This window comes from Cercospora beticola, chromosome 1 (assembly GCF_033473495.1).
Source record: "Cercospora beticola chromosome 1, complete sequence".
NCBI classification, from domain to species: domain Eukaryota; kingdom Fungi; phylum Ascomycota; class Dothideomycetes; order Mycosphaerellales; family Mycosphaerellaceae; genus Cercospora; species Cercospora beticola.
This window is the reverse complement of record NC_088935.1, coordinates 2345985-2363455: the sequence shown is the minus strand read 5'-3', so window position 1 is coordinate 2363455 and position 17471 is coordinate 2345985. Positions and strand designations below refer to the sequence as shown.

At 54.3% G+C, this 17471-nt stretch overlaps 10 protein-coding genes across 10 annotated transcripts; 5 read left to right on the top strand and 5 right to left on the bottom strand.

Moving 5' to 3' along the window:
• Window positions 1–81: 81 nt before the first annotated feature.
• On the top strand, window positions 82–452 carry RHO25_000913 (uncharacterized protein; the record flags this gene model as incomplete). Its single annotated transcript, XM_023593521.2, has 3 exons — window positions 82–95; window positions 153–280; window positions 331–452. The coding sequence occupies 3 exons, from the start codon at window positions 82–84 to the stop codon at window positions 450–452; spliced, it is 264 nt and encodes an 87-aa protein (XP_023459910.1).
• A 382-nt stretch (window positions 453–834) lies between these two features.
• RHO25_000912 (uncharacterized protein) lies at window positions 835–1588 on the bottom strand (the record flags this gene model as incomplete). Its single annotated transcript, XM_023593520.2, has 3 exons — window positions 835–1006; window positions 1065–1312; window positions 1418–1588. 3 exons carry the CDS (start codon window positions 1586–1588, stop codon window positions 835–837), a joined length of 591 nt encoding a protein of 196 aa, XP_023459909.1.
• A 619-nt stretch (window positions 1589–2207) lies between these two features.
• Window positions 2208–2926, bottom strand: RHO25_000911 (uncharacterized protein; the record flags this gene model as incomplete). The annotated part of the gene is made up of 2 exons (XM_023593519.2): window positions 2208–2849; window positions 2915–2926. 2 exons carry the CDS (start codon window positions 2924–2926, stop codon window positions 2208–2210), a joined length of 654 nt encoding a protein of 217 aa, XP_023459918.1.
• Window positions 2927–3200: 274 nt separating this feature from the next.
• On the top strand, window positions 3201–4934 carry RHO25_000910 (uncharacterized protein; the record flags this gene model as incomplete). Its single annotated transcript, XM_023593518.1, has 1 exon — window positions 3201–4934. The coding sequence occupies one exon, from the start codon at window positions 3201–3203 to the stop codon at window positions 4932–4934; it is 1734 nt and encodes a 577-aa protein (XP_023459917.1).
• Window positions 4935–5311: 377 nt separating this feature from the next.
• RHO25_000909 (uncharacterized protein) lies at window positions 5312–6049 on the bottom strand (the record flags this gene model as incomplete). The annotated part of the gene is made up of 1 exon (XM_023593517.2): window positions 5312–6049. The coding sequence occupies one exon, from the start codon at window positions 6047–6049 to the stop codon at window positions 5312–5314; it is 738 nt and encodes a 245-aa protein (XP_023459916.1).
• A 1041-nt stretch (window positions 6050–7090) lies between these two features.
• RHO25_000908 (uncharacterized protein) lies at window positions 7091–7773 on the top strand (the record flags this gene model as incomplete). The annotated part of the gene is made up of 3 exons (XM_065602063.1): window positions 7091–7238; window positions 7306–7616; window positions 7681–7773. The coding sequence occupies 3 exons, from the start codon at window positions 7091–7093 to the stop codon at window positions 7771–7773; spliced, it is 552 nt and encodes a 183-aa protein (XP_065458135.1).
• A 617-nt stretch (window positions 7774–8390) lies between these two features.
• RHO25_000907 (uncharacterized protein) lies at window positions 8391–10719 on the top strand (the record flags this gene model as incomplete). Its single annotated transcript, XM_023593515.2, has 2 exons — window positions 8391–10485; window positions 10547–10719. 2 exons carry the CDS (start codon window positions 8391–8393, stop codon window positions 10717–10719), a joined length of 2268 nt encoding a protein of 755 aa, XP_023459914.1.
• Window positions 10720–11119: 400 nt separating this feature from the next.
• Window positions 11120–12052, bottom strand: RHO25_000906 (uncharacterized protein; the record flags this gene model as incomplete). Its single annotated transcript, XM_023593514.2, has 1 exon — window positions 11120–12052. The coding sequence occupies one exon, from the start codon at window positions 12050–12052 to the stop codon at window positions 11120–11122; it is 933 nt and encodes a 310-aa protein (XP_023459913.1).
• A 349-nt stretch (window positions 12053–12401) lies between these two features.
• Window positions 12402–14593, bottom strand: RHO25_000905 (uncharacterized protein; the record flags this gene model as incomplete). Its single annotated transcript, XM_023593513.2, has 3 exons — window positions 12402–14239; window positions 14303–14489; window positions 14549–14593. The coding sequence occupies 3 exons, from the start codon at window positions 14591–14593 to the stop codon at window positions 12402–12404; spliced, it is 2070 nt and encodes a 689-aa protein (XP_023459912.1).
• A 414-nt stretch (window positions 14594–15007) lies between these two features.
• Window positions 15008–17326, top strand: RHO25_000904 (uncharacterized protein; the record flags this gene model as incomplete). Its single annotated transcript, XM_023593512.2, has 1 exon — window positions 15008–17326. One exon carries the CDS (start codon window positions 15008–15010, stop codon window positions 17324–17326), a length of 2319 nt encoding a protein of 772 aa, XP_023459911.1.
• Between the last annotated feature and the right edge of the window lie 145 nt (window positions 17327–17471).

The following is a 17471-nucleotide window of genomic DNA, read 5'->3' as shown; positions in this document are numbered from 1 at the left end:
TCGGCGCTGGAGCAGAGGTTCACATCTCGCGTCGCGCGCCAAGGTTTCACCTGCGTTCACGTCACCACCAACATCAGCATCATGCCTCTGGGAAGGTAGCTATTCCGCGATGAGAAAACCCGCGGGTCATCTCAATTGCTAATACAAGGCAGATTACCGCAGTCTTCCTACTACGATAACCGCAACCGCCCCACTGCTGCGCTGTACCGGGCGCGGCAGCCATACTTGATCAGAAATGCAGTAACTGGTCTCTGTATCTTCGGCTTTGTAGCTGGAGTGTGTGAGTCTCCCGGAAAGCTCGATTGCAAGAGTGGATCTGACACGCGATAGACACATGGACGATCAAGGCTATTGGACAAGACGACTTTTCTGATGTTCCGATCCCGGATGCGCCAGCGCAGCCAGCGGCGGCACCACATACGAGCACAGTGAAGAGCGCAGGGAAAGCATGAGTGAGCGGACAGACGATGCTCGAGAAAAGTAGGAGTCGACTCGATGTCAGGATGCTGGATAGATGCAAAGGTCATCAAGAGTAGTCGCGAAGCTTGGGATGCTCTACGCGGACTACGAGAGACCAGGCTCATGAATGGCGCCGACGACGGGATGTACAAGGACACAAAGGGACGCACCGAGATACGAATGTGTGTTGAGATGCAATGGCCCGGTTGCCGGGATAGGCTCTGAAATGAGATGGACAGAGCGATGCTCCTTCAACGCTGAAGCTGCGTCATGCGGTAGGCAGTGCAGCAGCGATATTCGGTACACTATATACAGTGGCACAGAAGAAATCACTCATACCGGACTGGCTGGTGTCGTAGCAGAAGTAGCGTCCAACTACCTGAAATAGACCACTGGTTGTTCGACAGGGACTTTGTTTTCCTTCAATTGCTGGAGTTTCCTCTCATTCTCCTCCACTGCTTCTTTCTCATATTTCGCAATCAGCTCATCTAGATTCGCACTGCCATGGCCAGCGCGCACATTCCATGGCGAACTCGCGTTCACGATTCTAAGGTGCCCGAGTTAGCTTCTGCGGTCAAGTGAGATGTCTGCTAGATACAACGTACTCAGGATACTTCAAATCCACTGTCCTGGCCTGCTGGTTTGGCTCGTTGAGGAATAGTGCTCGGTCGGATGCTGCTTGCTGCATAGCTTGCGTGTGAAGATCATTGCGCTGGGCCCATTTCACAGCGTAGTCTGCGTATGTGTCCCGGATCAATCGTGTAAAGTATGGCTGCTCGCTACTGCCTTGCGCCGTGAGCTTATAGAGTGCCAATGACACTGGTAGCGCTGCGAGAGCGATGAAGAAGCCCGCCTGGAATTATGGTCAGCAGCCGCTCCTGCAATTCTTCCTGTGCCTATCCCGCAAGCTCTTTCACATCATATCTTTTCTTATCGCAAAACGACGGTGAAGACGTACGCCAAAGGACTCGTTGTGGCTCGGGGGGTGCTTGTCGTGGGCAGCTTGTCCTTCAGACACGAGCTCCGGTCCGTGATGGTCGCCAGCGAAGCGACGTTGTCCTTGCTGAGTTGTGCGCGCGCGCAATTGCTGCCGCACAGAGCGTACAGCCGTCCGTTTAATAGGCTGCATTGTGCGTGGTGTTGGCTGTAATGTGGTGCCAGATTCGCGACCCAATGGTGGAGGTGAAGTAGGGTCGGCGTCGGGAGTAGCCGCAACTGTTTGACCCGCGACTTCTCGCGACGACCAAACGGTTGATGTGGTATTCGACCTTCATGCAAGTCTTCTGTTCTGTTCACTCCACGGAGGCTCATACATGGGGACTACATGGCATATGGTTACTGTTCAATTCTAATCATATTAAGCTCACTCCGCGACTGTCCGCTCACTCCTCATGTTCCGGCATTTGGGGGATTTCAAGTCGTGCTCCTACCTCCTAGCCCCCGCTTAGCCCCTTCGACTGCTTTGATGGTGTTGGCTACACTGTCTCTCTGTGTTGGCGAAGTGATTGCGGCCAGTCTTGTGCAGCCATCTGCTGGCGCCAACGCACTCTGCGACCCTGGAGGATCTTTTCACCAGGCCGGTTGCTGATACGCCTGCAAACACATCTCTTACACTGCAGCGCACACGCCATAGCCGCGTCCAGTGGTGTTGTTTGCACGCGAATCCATGCACGCTCATCTCCAGTGGAAGCAACCCTCAAATCTTTCATCTCAAAACCTCGTCTTCATTCTGCACTCGGGATTTCGGTTCAGGTGCCGTTCATCGCGACGTCGCCAACGTCCCCAGTTTCACCCATCCACCACAATGTCGGACCCAGACCTGAATGCATCATGCTTCCCCTAACAAGATATGGGGGAATCCTGCTGGTGTTTTCTTCCTCTTCTTGAGAGTTTCTCAAAGCATCCGGTGAAGCGTCATGCCACTGCTCCTCTTCGATTCGAACCATGCAACTTTCTGCACTGTCGAAGAAGAATTCATTTTGTCCTCCTTCACCGTCCTCGGTCCGCCACACGAAGGCCATTGTGCCATTCTCATCCTTCTCCCACGTAGATCCTTCGAATAACGTCTCTGGCGGAACGAGCAGATCTTCGTAGAAATCCAGCGAAAGGTATATGCCTTGCGGACTGGACTGAGTGATTGTCGCTCGCAGGATCTCACCCTTGAATGGGCGAAAAACAACGAGTCGGAAGTCAACGTTCACGTTGACGATACCGGTCCCGTGCCCTATCAGGCCTTCGGAGGCGGATAAGAGTGAATGGAAACCGATGCACAAGCCGACTTTGTGGATGACCTTGTCTGCGTACTTCGTATTGATGAAGTCTTCAATGGCGCGGATGCTAGGCTTGTGAAATTCGTTCGGATGTATTTGCACAACATCGGCAAGCGTAATCTGTTGCGGTCAGCTGGACGCTTTGCAAAATCAGGATCTCTGCAGTGCAGCTTATTTATATGTACCAGAGTGAACATGATGGTGAGTTGACTTTGTTCTGTTCGACCCCGTGAGGAATAGTACGCTGCACGCTCCGGCGCGCGGGATGTCTACATGTATCCTATTGCGAACAGTTTCAAGCCAGGTCATTTTCATGTGAACACTTAGTCATCACTTCACCACGGGGCGCGGCTCGGCTCGCGCATCAGGCCAATGATGAAGAAGTACGCAACTTGGCACTCGACCTTCATCTATGAAATCCTTTAGCTTGCCTTCACATATTGACCATTCCCGGTTGCAGCGGAGCGAAAGATGAGCGGGTTTCAGTTTCCCCCTCCGCCGCCACCGCCGCCCTCTAGTAGGCCAGACCAACATCAGGTAGGTCCACGCGGCCAATCCGAACCCAGAGGCAGAGGCCGGGGTAGGGGCCGTGGAACAAATGACCATGGCAGCAGAGGAAGGGGAGGCTACGGGCGTGGTAATGAACAACAGCGTCAGAGAGGTCAGCCTCATCGCTTCGCGTCTTCCGGGGCTCCTCTCGCTCTCGATCAGACGCAGCTTCCAGATCATCCCATCAACGGAAGTTCGACTGGCAATGCTATCGACGCACAAGCCGCAGCGCCTTACATGATTCCCCCAGGATCCTACATCAACCCAGCATTTGCAAACACCGCAAACCCCCTTGGCGACGGATTCAATAGCAATGTAGCAGCTCGCGGACGGACGAATTGGCAGCAACCTGGCAAGCAAGGCCGCAATACTGGTTCTTATCCGAGCACTGCTCAGCCGAACAATTCGTCAATCAGCTGTGGTTCACGTTCTACTCCTACGGCAGGAGTCCGTAAACGAAAATTGGACGCATTTCAACAGCAGTCCCCTTTATCCCAGACGCGAGAGATCACAGGCGAGCCAACGAATCCGAGCATACCCAGCTTCGGAGCACCAATACTTCCTGAGACAAATCTTTCGTCATCGAGACCCGAGAAGTATGATATCACCAAAAGGGGTGCTCAGAAACAGAGTAATATATTAGGGCTCACGCCACAGCAAGTGGATCCCTTGTACTCCTCGGAAAGCGATGATGAGGAAGAGATGGCGGACGAGGAAGCCATCTTGGCTAAAGGTCTTGGGCCAGGTCTTACCTTTCATGACGCCAATGGAGAGATGAAAACACTCAACTCAGCCGCTGATCTGCTAGCATGGCGAACTGCAAGACGAAAGAACTTCCCCACCAAGGACCGCATTACTGAAAAATATGCAGAGAAGCGGAGAATCGGGGCGGAGCGTGGGAGACTACTCACAGGAGCCAAAGAGAAGCTGGACGAGGCCATGGCGGGGTCCTCCGTCACGAACAGCAGAGCAACTACGACCGCTGCTCATGACCCTCCTGTGGCTAAAGGCGTTCCTACATCACACAGCGACGGGCATCTACTTGCGGGCACAGATTCCAAAGATGCCGGAACTGAGTTCCCGCAGAGCCCAAGCGCAGCACGCTCGGCAAATGTCCCGCCTGCTTCAAGCCCATCTAAGCTGCATTACGCAAATCTAGGGAATCGGACGACTCACAGAGTGGGAGTACTGGCCGCCGAGACACCAGGTCCGCAGCCTACGCATGACCCGGGTGTCGAAGTCGAGTCTTCCTCGATACCAACTAAAGCCAACTCTTCTCCACTGGTGTCCGACGCAGAGCTCAGCGATGATGAGCCTCCAGAAGAGATTGCAATCAAGCGCCAGCCTCGTTCCGACACAGCATCCATTCCGTGCAGATTCTTTACTGCGAGCGGATATTGTAGAGACGGCTCTGATTGTCGTTTCAAGCATGAGATCTCGAAACGAGGCGGATACAAGTCGAACGATGCAACATTTACTACGCAAAGGAGAGATCCCTATGCACCGCTGCTTGACGCTCCCGACCACAGCCACAAGAAGAGTTTGCATCAACGCCTGCTCGAGCGAGAACAGCAAGATGAAGATAAGATCGCATTGCAGGTCATCAAATATCTGGGCAGCATGGACTTCTTTGCCGCAGACAGCTTGACAAAGTAATGGCAAGTAATGGAATCGCTTTCGCCCAACACTGATGGAGAGGGCTTTCTCTGTGTTGCTGTACAAAACGTCATGCGTCTTGTGTCCACTGCAGAGACTCTGCGCGATGTGATTTGCAGCTTGCGGAAATTCGACCAGGGTCAAGGCACATAAGTGCGGCTTTGAGAAAGAGACGTGCAAATAGTGTAACATATTCCTTCGTTGAGCTCATCATATATATCAACAGGTCCGTGAGGACTGCGCTAAATCTAATCGAACCCCTGTCCCGCCTTTGCAATACAAACATGTTCCCATTTTACCCAGCCCAATGCCGACATTCCGAAATAATAATGATGATGGTGATGTGAATCGATCCGTGTCTGAGCATAACCAGCATGCTACTGTTGACCGCAGAGGGTGAGCATCGTGCGCACCGTGCCTTCTTCAACGTTCACGTCCCCTAGGTAGCCAAGTCTGCCTTGCCCGACTGCAGCCAGTGCAGTGGGTGTCTGTGTCTTGTCCTCAATGGGTGACGGTGGGCAGACAGAAGATTGAACGTAGGCGGTGGCGGCTGGCAGATACATGGCATGCCTTGGGTCGACATCCCGCAGGTGGACAGCTTGTTGACTGTAGCGTGGCTTGAGATCACCTGTGTCGACGCCAGCAATGGCGTAGTTGAGGTCGTGCTCCGTGCGATGGTAATCGCCACTGCGCCAGTACAAGCCAAAGGAGGAGAAGAACTTCTCGACATCCAGCCTGGGGGCGGCAGCGGCGAAGTGGCAGCACAGGATCAGGGTGCCACCACGTTGGACGAAGACCCTCGCTTCATCTCGCAGCACATAGTCGTTGGACTCGGCGAGGGCCTGGTCAGTTGCGAGGACGATTGAATGCCAGCCGTTGCGGAACAGATGGCTCGCTTGGGTTCTGTTGGTGATCACGTCGACCTGGAAGCGGGCAGAAAGTTCGCGCAAAAGCAGTGCGTATTGCTCGTCGAAGTACGGATGCTTCTGCAACTGCAGCAGGGCCACTCTTGGCCTGGTGTCGACCTGCGGCTTGGTGGCAACTCTAGGAGGCCGTGCGGGCCCGTAGAAAGGACGTGGAGTTTGTGCGGAATAGACGGCAGCTCGCGATGGCATGTTGGATCGATGACAGCAATGGCGGAGGGAGTATTAGAGGAATAGGGACCGACATGGCGGGCTATGAGGAGTGCGGTGCGTGTGCAGATATACAGCGTGGATGAAGAGCGGTGAGTGACACCGCATTGAGAGACAAGGACCCAGGATCTTGGGGGAGGAACAGGGCAACGCGACAATGCGATGCGAACTCGAGGGCGCTGGGAGACTCATCGCATCGCCAGACCGAAAGCGCGTGGATGCGCTGCGCGAGAGGGCCGGGTGGTGCAGCGATGGAGGTGCGCGGTGGTCTCGTGCAACGCGCGCGGTAGTACAGCACGCTTGCGTCGCTTACCTCGTTATTGACGCCTCGCAGCGGCGGAGACATCCCTTGTTTCGCGGGCGGGCAGCACGGTCGTGCAGTGCCAGTGCCAGTCCAGTGCCAGCATCGGCCTCAGCATCTGCGACAAAGTGACGGGTCGCGCGTTGCGTTGACCACCGCGGCGCATCGTCATCAGCGATCAGGAGGCAGACGCATCCAGTGCAGTGCAGCAGCAGCACCACTCCAGTCGTCCAGCTGTTCTCAGTCCTGAGCTAGCTCTATCTAGTGTGTCGCCGCCAAGAGTCCCGGCCGAACCCTGGCTGGAATACTGCTTGCCCTCCGCGCCTTGGAAACATCTCAACATTGTCCACCGCCGCCGACACCGCCCTCGCAGGACCGAGCGTCGCATCTCAGCACACCACAGGTGAGTGTCTCGTCACCCCGCCGCCTGCCGCGCGCCGCCGCTGCGCCCGCTGTCATCGGTCGCCCGTCCGTTGCGCTGGCGTAAATTCGGCGCCCGCCAAACGTCAGCCAGCAGCTGGCGAAAGAACACCTGTATACCACCGTCAAGGCAGTCGCATTCCGCCACGGCGCCGTCAACTCCTCAAAACCACGCTCGCCTGTCCTCCGACGCTCTCTGCTGACCATCACCGCGCGCAGCCACGAGTCTTTAACCTCGCACACCACCGTCCGGCAAACTTCTCCGCCCCCTCCCATAATACCATCACACACACACCGCCACCATGGGTCTCACATTCTCGAAGCTGTTCGATCGCCTCTGGGGCAAGAAGGAGATGAGAATTTTGATGGTGGGATTGGACGCTGCCGGAAAGACCACCATCTTGTACAAGCTGAAGCTCGGCGAGATTGTCACCACCATCCCAACCATTGGTATGTACCGCCAGACAGACCGCCCTGCATCGCCAGCGCCAGCAGCACTGACAGTTCTGGTGTGCAGGCTTCAACGTTGAGACAGTCGAGTACAAGAACATTCAGTTCACAGTCTGGGATGTCGGTGGACAGGACAAGATCCGTCCACTCTGGAGACATTACTTCCAGAATACTCAGGGTATCATCTTCGTCGTCGACAGCAACGATCGCGATCGTGTTGTCGAGGCACGAGAGGAGCTGCAGCGCATGCTCAACGAGGACGAGCTCCGTGACGCCCTTCTCCTGGTCTTCGCCAACAAGCAGGATCTGCCCAACGCCATGAACGCTGCAGAAATCACAGACAAGCTCGGACTGCACAGCTTGAGACAACGTGCTTGGGTACGTATTGCTCGTGAGGTTGGGGTCTCGGTATTGGATAACACGCTGACTGTGAGACCTGCAGTACATCCAATCGACTTGCGCCACATCTGGTGACGGTCTCTACGAAGGTCTCGAATGGCTGAGCAACTCGCTGCGCAAGGCCGGCCACAACTAGACGACGAAGCGGCTCCATGCGTCCATGACAAGCATGAAAGCAGAAGAGGCACATGGACCGACTCGATTCCCGTGCTCACGCCTCTATGTTGAACTCGAGTTTGCGGCAGCAGGACAAGCAGAGAATGACTAGGGCAGGCGAGGGCGCAGGGAGGATTTGACACCAGATTATCTTGTTGCCTTGCCATAGCTAGCATACTGGTCTCGTGCCTCATTTCTCACGCGTATACCACAAGCAAGGAATGAATCTGCGTGGCTGCACGCGCTGGTGGGGGTCTTTGCAAGGCGTTTTTGTCTTAGGTCTTGGGGGAGTTGCGCACGATGTAGAATCGAGCAAGAAAGTCTCGTCTTTACTTCACTTACACATTTTTGTCGTCTCTGAGTCCCGAGTGGCATGCCCCCACCGCTGCACGTGCCCTTGTTCCTGTGTGAGGTCCGCAGAGATGCTGGAGCTCGCGTCAAGTCAGCCGGCTGGCTTTCTTGGCATAGACTGGAATCACTGGATATTCTTCGAGAACATCTGCTGTCGGACAAACACCCCCACCGAGTCCGCCGCAGCTCGCATGCTTCGATAACACCCACACACCTGCGCTCGCGAACAGTGCACGACGCACGACCATGTCCCAACCACTCCCGTCGAAGGAGCAGACGCTCTTTCGGCACCTGGTTCAGAACTATGAATCGAAGCAATACAAGAAAGGCCTCAAGGCCGCCGAGCAGATCCTCAAGAAGCATCCGACCCATGGCGACACGCAGGCAATGAAGGCGCTGATTCTGAACAATCAGGCCAAGTCGGACGAGGCGTTTGAGCTGTGTAAGCTTGCGCTCAAAAACGCCATGCGCTCGCACGTCTGCTGGCACGTCTACGGACTGCTATGGAGGAGTGTGAAGAACTATGAAGAGGCGATCAAGGCATACCGCTTTGCTCTCCGGCTGGATCCTGATAGTGTTCAGATCCAGCGAGACTTGGCTCTGTTGCAAGTGCAGATGCGAGACTACCCAGGCTTCGTCCAGAGCCGCAACCAGATGCTTCAAGCAAAGCCAGGCTTCCGGCAGAATTGGACCGCTTTGGCAGTAGCACTGCACCTGAACGGTGAATTGGACAAAGCTGAGGATGTGTTACAAAAGTACGAGGAGACTCTGAAACAACCTCCGCCAAAGAGCGACATGGAACATGCGGAAGCTCTGCTGTACAAAAACTCGATCATTGCCGAGCGCGGTGAGTATCAACGGGCACTCGAGCATCTCGAATCAATACAAAAGACGGCGTTGGACAGGACAGCGGTGATGGAGGCCAAGGCAAGCTACCTGCTCAAGCTCGACCGAAGAGAGGACGCGGAGAAGGCCTACCGAGCGCTACTGCACCGAAATGTCGAAAAGCGAGCATACTATCAGGGCCTCGAGAAGGCGCTGGCACTCGACCGATCGAAGCCTGAGGACCAAGAGAAACTGCTCGCCGTCTACCAGAGCTTTGCGGACAAAAGCCCAAGGATCGATGCTGCACGACGAATTCCATTGGACTTCCTACAAGGGGATAGCTTCCGACAACATGCCGACGCCTATCTGAGGAGATCTTTTCAAAAGGGTGTCCCGAGTACTTTTGCAAACGTCAAGCAATTATATGCTGATGTGGAGAAGCGCAATATGATCCAGACTCTCGTGGAGGGATATGCTCAAGAAGAGGTGCAAACAAATGGCGGCGCTGAGCAGCATGAGGCCAATGGCAGTGTCAATGGAACGTCAAAGTCTAGCCCTGCCGATCGCGCTCGAATGTGGTCACTGAGCGTCAACTACTTCCTCGCGCAGCATTACAACTACCACTTGTCTCGCGACCTCACGAAAGCGCAACAGTATATCGACAAAGCCATATCGATCAACACCCAATCCAATGACTACACGTACCAGATGACTCGCGCGCGCATACTGAAGAACCTGGGCGATCGAGAAGCGGCTTCCAAGGCAATGAACACAGCAAGGGAGATGGATCTCAGAGATCGATACATCAATACTAAATGCGCAAAGTATCAGCTCCGTAACGATGAGAATCAAGCCGCGATCGATACCATGGGTCTATTCACACGGAAGGAGGCTGTAGGCGGCCCTCTAGGCGATCTCCTGGACATGCAATGCGTCTGGTACATCACCGAAGATGGAGAGTCTTATCTCCGACAAGGCAAATTGGCACTCGCACTCAAACGATTCAAGGCTGTTTACGATATCTTCGAGGTGTGGAACGAGGACCAATTCGATTTCCACACGTTCTCGCTGCGGAAAGGCATGATCCGCTCATATGTAGAGATGATTCGGTGGGAGGACAAGCTACGTGAACATCCCTTCTTCACACGCGCCGCCTTGTCTGCAATCAAGATCTATTGCATGTTATTCGATCGCCCAGAGTTGGCCAAGGGCGGCGATCCGAACGGAACTGCCCAATGCGAGGCGGACAGGAAAAAAGCAGCAAAGAAGGCGAAGAAGGAGGCGGAGAGAGCTGAAGCAGAGAAGAAAGCCGCCGCTGCGAAGAAACCAGTGCCCAAGGGCGAAGACGAGGAAGCGGCACGGAAGGAAGACAAGGACCCACAAGGCCTTGAGCTGCTCAAACAAGCCGGCGAGAAGCCACTGGAGGAGGCCATGAAATATGTTACGCCTCTACTGGAACTTAGTCCGCAGAGCCTGGATGCACAGTTGGCAGGGTTTGAGGTGTACATTCGGAGACGTAAGTACCCATATGATTTTATCGGGACTAACAAAAGACGTGCTAACATATTTTCAAACAGAGAAGTACCTTCCTGCTCTGAAATGCCTGCTCGCCATCCAATCCGCTAATCCCACACACCCACAAAAAGAAGATCTGGCGAAGCGCCTGAAGACGGCAATCGACCAGGCCGGAGAGCCGCTACCCAAGCCCGCTCGGCAGGCCATGGAAGAGCTGTTCCTGAACGCTGCATGATGATCAGGAACATGCAGTGAACGTGTGATCTGTACAGTAGAGCTCCTGAGAAAGCTCTGGAGGAGCCGCACCCGATACGTGATCTTTCTCGCCCATTGACCGTGGTAGACGTCGATTCGCGATGGTCACGGAAGATGAGAAAGCCACCGGACGGCAGAAGAGCAAATCAGAATAAGTTCGTGTGCTCGTAGACTAGCGTGGCGTCACCGAGGTCGGGCCCTGTTCTTTCCTTAGGCTCATGTTGGCCGCAATAAAAGCTCTTGATGACCTGAGAGAACTGGAAATTCACTTCCTTGTACCGCCCTCTCTATACTCGTCGCATTGTCTTAGCAAAATATGCAGCTCCACCCGCATCATGTCTTCAGGTCGCACCTCGTGCTTCGAAGGACCAATTTTCCCACTACATCTCCATCGCTCCAGCAGATGTGGATGGCTCGTCGCCGAATAGCCCTTCGATTCTGAAAGGCTCGGCAAGCTGAGTGACAATTTGCACTTCGCCCTTGGACGTTGCAGCAGAAGCTTTCTGCTGCTTCTGTTGCTGAAGCGCCGGCAGTTTCAATCTCTGTTCTTGAAGGTCGCTAAGAACCGTCAAGGCCGCTGCATGGAGGTTCGGTACGCCGCCACGACTCAACCGGCCTCGCTTCCTGGCAACATCAACCAAAAACCTAGTCGTGGCGTCGCTACCTGCGGTGACGAGCGGCGGCAACTGGTAGTACTCGAGTAGCTGTTGTATCCCGTCTGGTGTCTTCTGTAGTCTCCCTAGAAGTCGGTTCACAGGCTTGATCGGATCGTCGAGCACTTGCTTCGGAAGTTTCTTCTTCGGTGCGTCTGCTGTGGTCGGCGCGGCTTTTGGTGCGATTTTCATCTCTTCGTCTGCATCGTCGTCCTCCTCGTCTTCGTCTTCATCCTCTTTAGAATATGCCTGCGCGCGTTGAGACGCCGAAGCGACCAATGCAGCCATGGGGTTGACATCTTCTCTCTCATCCATTTCCTCGTCATCATCATCCTCCTCGTCCTCAGAGACCTCGAGATCCCCATCTACCGGTTTCGTTGTCGCATCGACCGACCGCCCTTCTCTCTGTGCTCTTGCAATGTCTCGCCGACGCTCTTTCTCCTCCTCCTTATTTCGCTTACTCTCCTCAATCTCTGCGAGAATCTTGTCCTTGTATGGGAACAGATTTGGAATGCCAGGGTCCTTCTTCAGTCGTGACCGCCATTGCGGGTTCTTCTTCGCCTCCTTGCGCTCTTTGCGTTGTTTATTCGCTGAGGCTTTTTGAATCTTGTGCCTCAAACGCACTGGCACTCGCTTAGATTGTGGTTTGCCGACCTTCATGTTGTCGGCTCTGTGTGTAATTTGGTTGGTGTTGGCAACTTGAGGCCTTGAACACCGAGACTTTTCTGGTGGCTTGGTCGGAGCGTCGGCACCTGGAAGCCGATGCTATTTTCTCCGTCTCCAGCCAAGCCAAGCTCCCCATGTTCGGGGCTAACAAGAAATATACAGTAGACTTGAAATTCAAAGGCTCTTCATCGTATAACATTTCATCGTGACACTGGGCTACATATTGACTTTGCAATATAGCGCCTTCTCGGAATATGTAGATCACCATGCACTTATGGCATTTCGAGACCGCCAGCTGCACCGTAGCGTGCCCCGTCTAAGATAAATTGCTGGTAAGAACAGCTCATGACACACCAACATTCATCCCTTGCCAATCCTCCAGCTCCGCTACAATGTCAGGTAGCATAGCTTCCACATCTTCCTCTCGAACGCCAAGTGCTCCGGTAATGAGTCTCCTGTACTCTGTTTGCTTGTTGTTCATACCCGCGTTCGAAAGAGCCTGTACGATGGCCGTGAAGAGCGTCTTTCGTTTCTCCACAAGCTCGTACAGTTCTTGCACAAGTGGTAATTTTTGACTGACAAGTTCCTCTTCGTCTTCGAGCATCATATCATCAGCGGGAGAGTCTGACTGCGACTGTTCCTCTTGATTCAAGATTTGCTTCAACTCGGCATCCTCATCTTCTCTCATCAAGGCTTCGTATTCTTGCATGAGCGAGGTTAGCTTCTGGGATAAGGCGTCGTCATCATCGGCTCCGTCGCCTGCTTGTTCGAGCTCTTTCGCGGTGAGCTCTTCCAGCTGCCGATGTAGAAGTTCGATCTGCGCTGAACGTTCTGCAGCAACCCTCTCGGCTTCAATCCTCTCCATTTCTTTCTCTTCAATCTCTGACTCGAGATGTGCGGCGAGCTGATCGGCTTTGCTTTTCAGTGCTGGTACGATTGCTGACGTTAGCGAAAGAGCAGCTTCAGACTTATACAAGCTGTTATCTGATGATTGTGAAGCTTGGGCAAAGCCGGCCAAAGCTGGGTCGATCGCCATGCTGCCATTCATGCCATTCAGATGCGACCGTACCGGACCACCAGTGAACGTGCTGCCTCGTGTGTCAGCCTGAAAAGGGGACGAAGACAGCTGACGGTGGTTGTTCCGCTCCTGTCGCCGACGGTTCAGCTGGACAATTAGAGAGTCTGCAGTTTCTCCCATTGAGTTGGGTATCCCAACAGCCGCATTGCGACCTATCAGGCTTCTCACACATTTTCGCGCACCATTGCGGGCTGCGATCGTGATTGCAGTATCCCCATTGTGATCCTGTGTGTTCAAGATGCGCTCGATATTGTCTGGACTCATGATCTCAGGCATCTTGTTGAGAATGCAGTCCATATAATATCTTGCGCATTGGTATTTGCTCTTGCGTTCCGTGATGTTGGCGATATGGTGGAATACGGTCTGGCCCCACCATTCTTGCATGTTCACTGTACGAATCAGTAAACCCGCAAGCTTATCCATATTTTGGCGGTCGTAGTTGTTGGTGAAAAGCACAGCCCGCATCAGCGGTGTCTCGCCGTTCTTCGATTGCACATCCACGGCCGCCTGTCTTCGGATGAGGTCCTTAACCACTTCAAGGTCGCCCATGGCAGCAGCCCAATGCAGTGCCGTGTGGCCTTTGTCGTCAATGGGTCGATTGAGGTCTGCGCCTTGAGGGGGCGAAGGAGCGAGCGGCAGCTGGTCCAGTGGGCTGTCCATAAGCATGAAGTAATCCAGCAGCTCATCGGCCCACAATTGATGCTCCTTGTCAGCTTGGGTCATCTCCTCGACTCTGCGCCGCTTGCGGTCTCCTCCCGTGTATTGTGGATCGTAATCATCGAAAGCTTCGGAAACAACAGTGACATCGTCTGGCGTTTCTCCGCCTTGCATGCTCATCTGGTCGTAATCGTGCATGCCTGCGTAGCCTGCGCTTCGTTTCGTTGGCGGGTTCATTGGCGATTCGCTCACTTTCTTGGCAGGTGCTCGCCTGGAGTTTGGAGGCGCTCTCGGGGCTCGGGGCTTAGATGAGGCAGCTGTAGCATGTTTTGGCGCCGGCGGTGGACTTCTGTCGCCAGGGACGAAATCAAAGATGGGTCTCAGCTTCTCGAGCACGCCGTTCTTTTGTGCAAGTTCCCGGCCGTCTGGCAAAGGAATCCATGTTCCTGCGCACACAGTCTCTGATCAGCAAGCATGACCTCTTTGGGCAGCCTTTGCTCGTCGCATACCCTGGTATTTGCCATAGCCTCCCTGCACTTTTTCGTGTACGCCCTTCTGCACTTCGCGCTCGAGGATGCGTGTTCGCGCAGGTTTGTCGTAGTCGGCGACTTTGAGGATGTGCGTCGCATTGATCCAGTCATCGGAGCGCCGGCGCATAATATGATTGCCGGCGACATTGTACTCGTACACGGGCACCTGGACAGCGAGGTTAGCGGCGCAGCATACGGAGGGCGGGGCGAGAGGGCAGCGCGCACATTGCTGTAGGTCGCGCTGTAGATCTTCTTGTCGTCGGGCGCCATTGTGGGCGGCGTGCGAGCAGCTGCGGTTGCGCAGCCGGCGTTGCGGGTCTGCTCTGCAGTCTGCGGTTATGCGAGTGGTCTGTGTGTCGTGAAGTGCTTGCGTCGAGACGCGTCGGTTGCGCAAGTCGCGTTGGCTTCGGTGCCAAGACTTTCCGAAGAGCGGGATTTCAGACCGGGGTGGGCCACGCGCGGGCAGTCCGAGTCAGACTTCGGTCTTGCTGTACGAGTGAGTGTTGGGCACAAGACAAGACAAGACAAGACAGCTTATCAAGGTCCTGCTCGCATCATCAGTTCGTGCTGGCAGCGCGAGTCTAAGCTTGGACAAATTTCATACGCTAACCGCAGCCACTGCCATTGGCGAGGACTCACGCGAGCAAGACACTTGGACAGAACATCGTCAAGACAGCAGCAAACATGCCGAACGTTGGCCTGATAGATCACTCACCACGACACCCAGAGCCCGCTGCACCTGTTCCCACGGCTTCAAATCTCATCTTGATCGACAACTATGACTCCTTCACCTGGAATGTGTACCAATATCTCGTGCTCGAAGGAGCACAAGTCGAAGTGATTCGCAACGACCAGATTACGCTCGATGAATTAATAGCCAAGAAGCCGACACAACTAGTCATCAGTCCCGGACCTGGTCATCCCGAGACCGATTCGGGCATCAGCAAAGATGCCATCAAGCAATTCAGTGGCAAGATACCCATCCTCGGTGTCTGCATGGGCGAGCAGTGCATCTACTCCGTGTTCGGCGGGACTGTCGAGAAGACTGGCGAGATCCTTCATGGCAAGACTTCTCCTCTTCGACACGATGGCAAGGGCGTCTATGCAGGTTTGCCACAAGATGTGGAAGTCACGAGGTACCACTCGTTGGCTGGAACTCACCCTACTTTGCCGGATACCCTGGAAGTTTCGTCGTGGATCGCAGTCGGCCCAGACGGAGGTAAAGGGGTCATTATGGGTGTTCGGCACAAGGAGTTGCTGGTTGAAGGTGTCCAATTCCATCCTGAATCAATTCTCACAGCTGGAGGCCGACTCATGCTGAAGAACTTCTTGCACATGCAAGGTGGTACTTGGGCAGAGAATGCCCGTCTACAGACCGAAGCGCAGCGAGTCTCAACTGGTGCCAAGGCGCAAACAGACGGGACTGCCAATGGCGAGACGAAATCCAACATTTTGGAAAGAATATACGATCAGCGCAGAAAGGACGTAGCAGAGCAACGCCAGATTCCGTCCCACAGATTTGAAGATCTACAAGCTACCTACGACCTCAATTTGGCGCCACCTTTGGTCTCGTTCCCAAACCGACTGAGGCAATCGCCGTTCAAACTTGCACTTATGGCCGAAATCAAGCGAGCCTCACCTTCTAAAGGCATCATTCAGATAGACGCTCGTGCGCCGGAGCAAGCTAGAGTGTACGCATTGGCAGGCGCAAGCACCATCTCCGTCCTTACCGAGCCGCACTGGTTCAAGGGCAGCATTGATGATCTACGCAACGTGAGGCAAGCTATTGATGGTATGCCAAACCGACCTGCTTTGCTACGAAAAGAATTTGTTTTCGATGAATATCAGATCCTCGAGGCGCGTCTAGCAGGTGCTGATACCGTCCTACTCATCGTGAAGATGCTCGATCGTGAGCTCTTGAACAGGCTCTACAAGTACTCGCAGTCGCTGGGTATGGAGCCGCTGGTAGAAGTCAATACACTCGAGGAGATGCGGATCGCGGTCGAGCTGGGATCGAAAGTGATTGGCGTGAATAACAGGAATCTGACAAGCTTCGAAGTCGACATGGACACCACAACACGACTCATGAAAATTGTGCCTAAAGAAACCATTCTCTGCGCTCTGAGCGGCATTGCCGGCCCCAAGGATGTGGAGCCCTACCAACAGAACGGTGTTGGCGCAGTTCTAGTTGGCGAAGCACTGATGCGAGCAAAGGATACTGCCAACTTCATCTCCGAGCTGCTCGGCGGCAGCGAGGCTGCCATTAAGTCCAGGCCTCAGAAGAAGCTCCTCGTCAAGATCTGCGGCACGCGAACACCCGAAGCTGCACAAGCGGCCATTGAAGCCGGTGCTGATCTGATTGGGATAATCATGGCCACAGGCAAACGGCGCTGTGTATCAAGTGAAACAGCTCGAAGTATCACGGACGTGGTGCGTAGAACACCGAAGACTGCCTTGGAAGTGACTGATGTCTCCGGAGAGGCTGGAGGGAAAGCGACGAGTTTCTTCGCACACACAGCACGCCATCACATCCAGCGAGCTGATCGTGCGCTATCAGTTGGTGTTTTCCTTGATCAGCCTTTGGAATACATTCTGGAGCAACAACGACTGGTTGACTTTGACATCATTCAACTTCATGGCTCCGAGCCGTTGGAGTGGGCACAACTCATACCTGTGCCCGTTCTGCACAAGTTCAAGCCTGGCGATGCTGGGTTGTCGAGTCGCGGTTACCACTCGCTTCCACTGCTTGACGCCGGTGCTGGCGAGGGGAAACAGCTTGACACATCATCAGTTCGTTCACTTCTAGAAGGTGATGCAGGACTGAGGGTGTTGTTTGCTGGCGGTCTGACATCGGAAAACTTGACCGAAGCAATCACTGGCCTTGGCGACGCGAAGGCGCAGATTGCCGCAGTCGATGTCAGCACCGGCGTTGAAACGAAAGGAGAACAAGATGTGGACAAAATTCGCTCGTTCATCAGGACAGCTAAAGAGATCGAGCTATAGAGATAAATTCTACAATTGAATCGAATCTTTCCAGATTTTCTGCTCTGTACTCTGGCGCAGCAGGCAAGAGGTCCGTCCCTCATGCTTCTCTCTTCTGTGCATGAGCCACGAAGTGAAAAATCTGTTCCTCATCACGGCCGTTTAC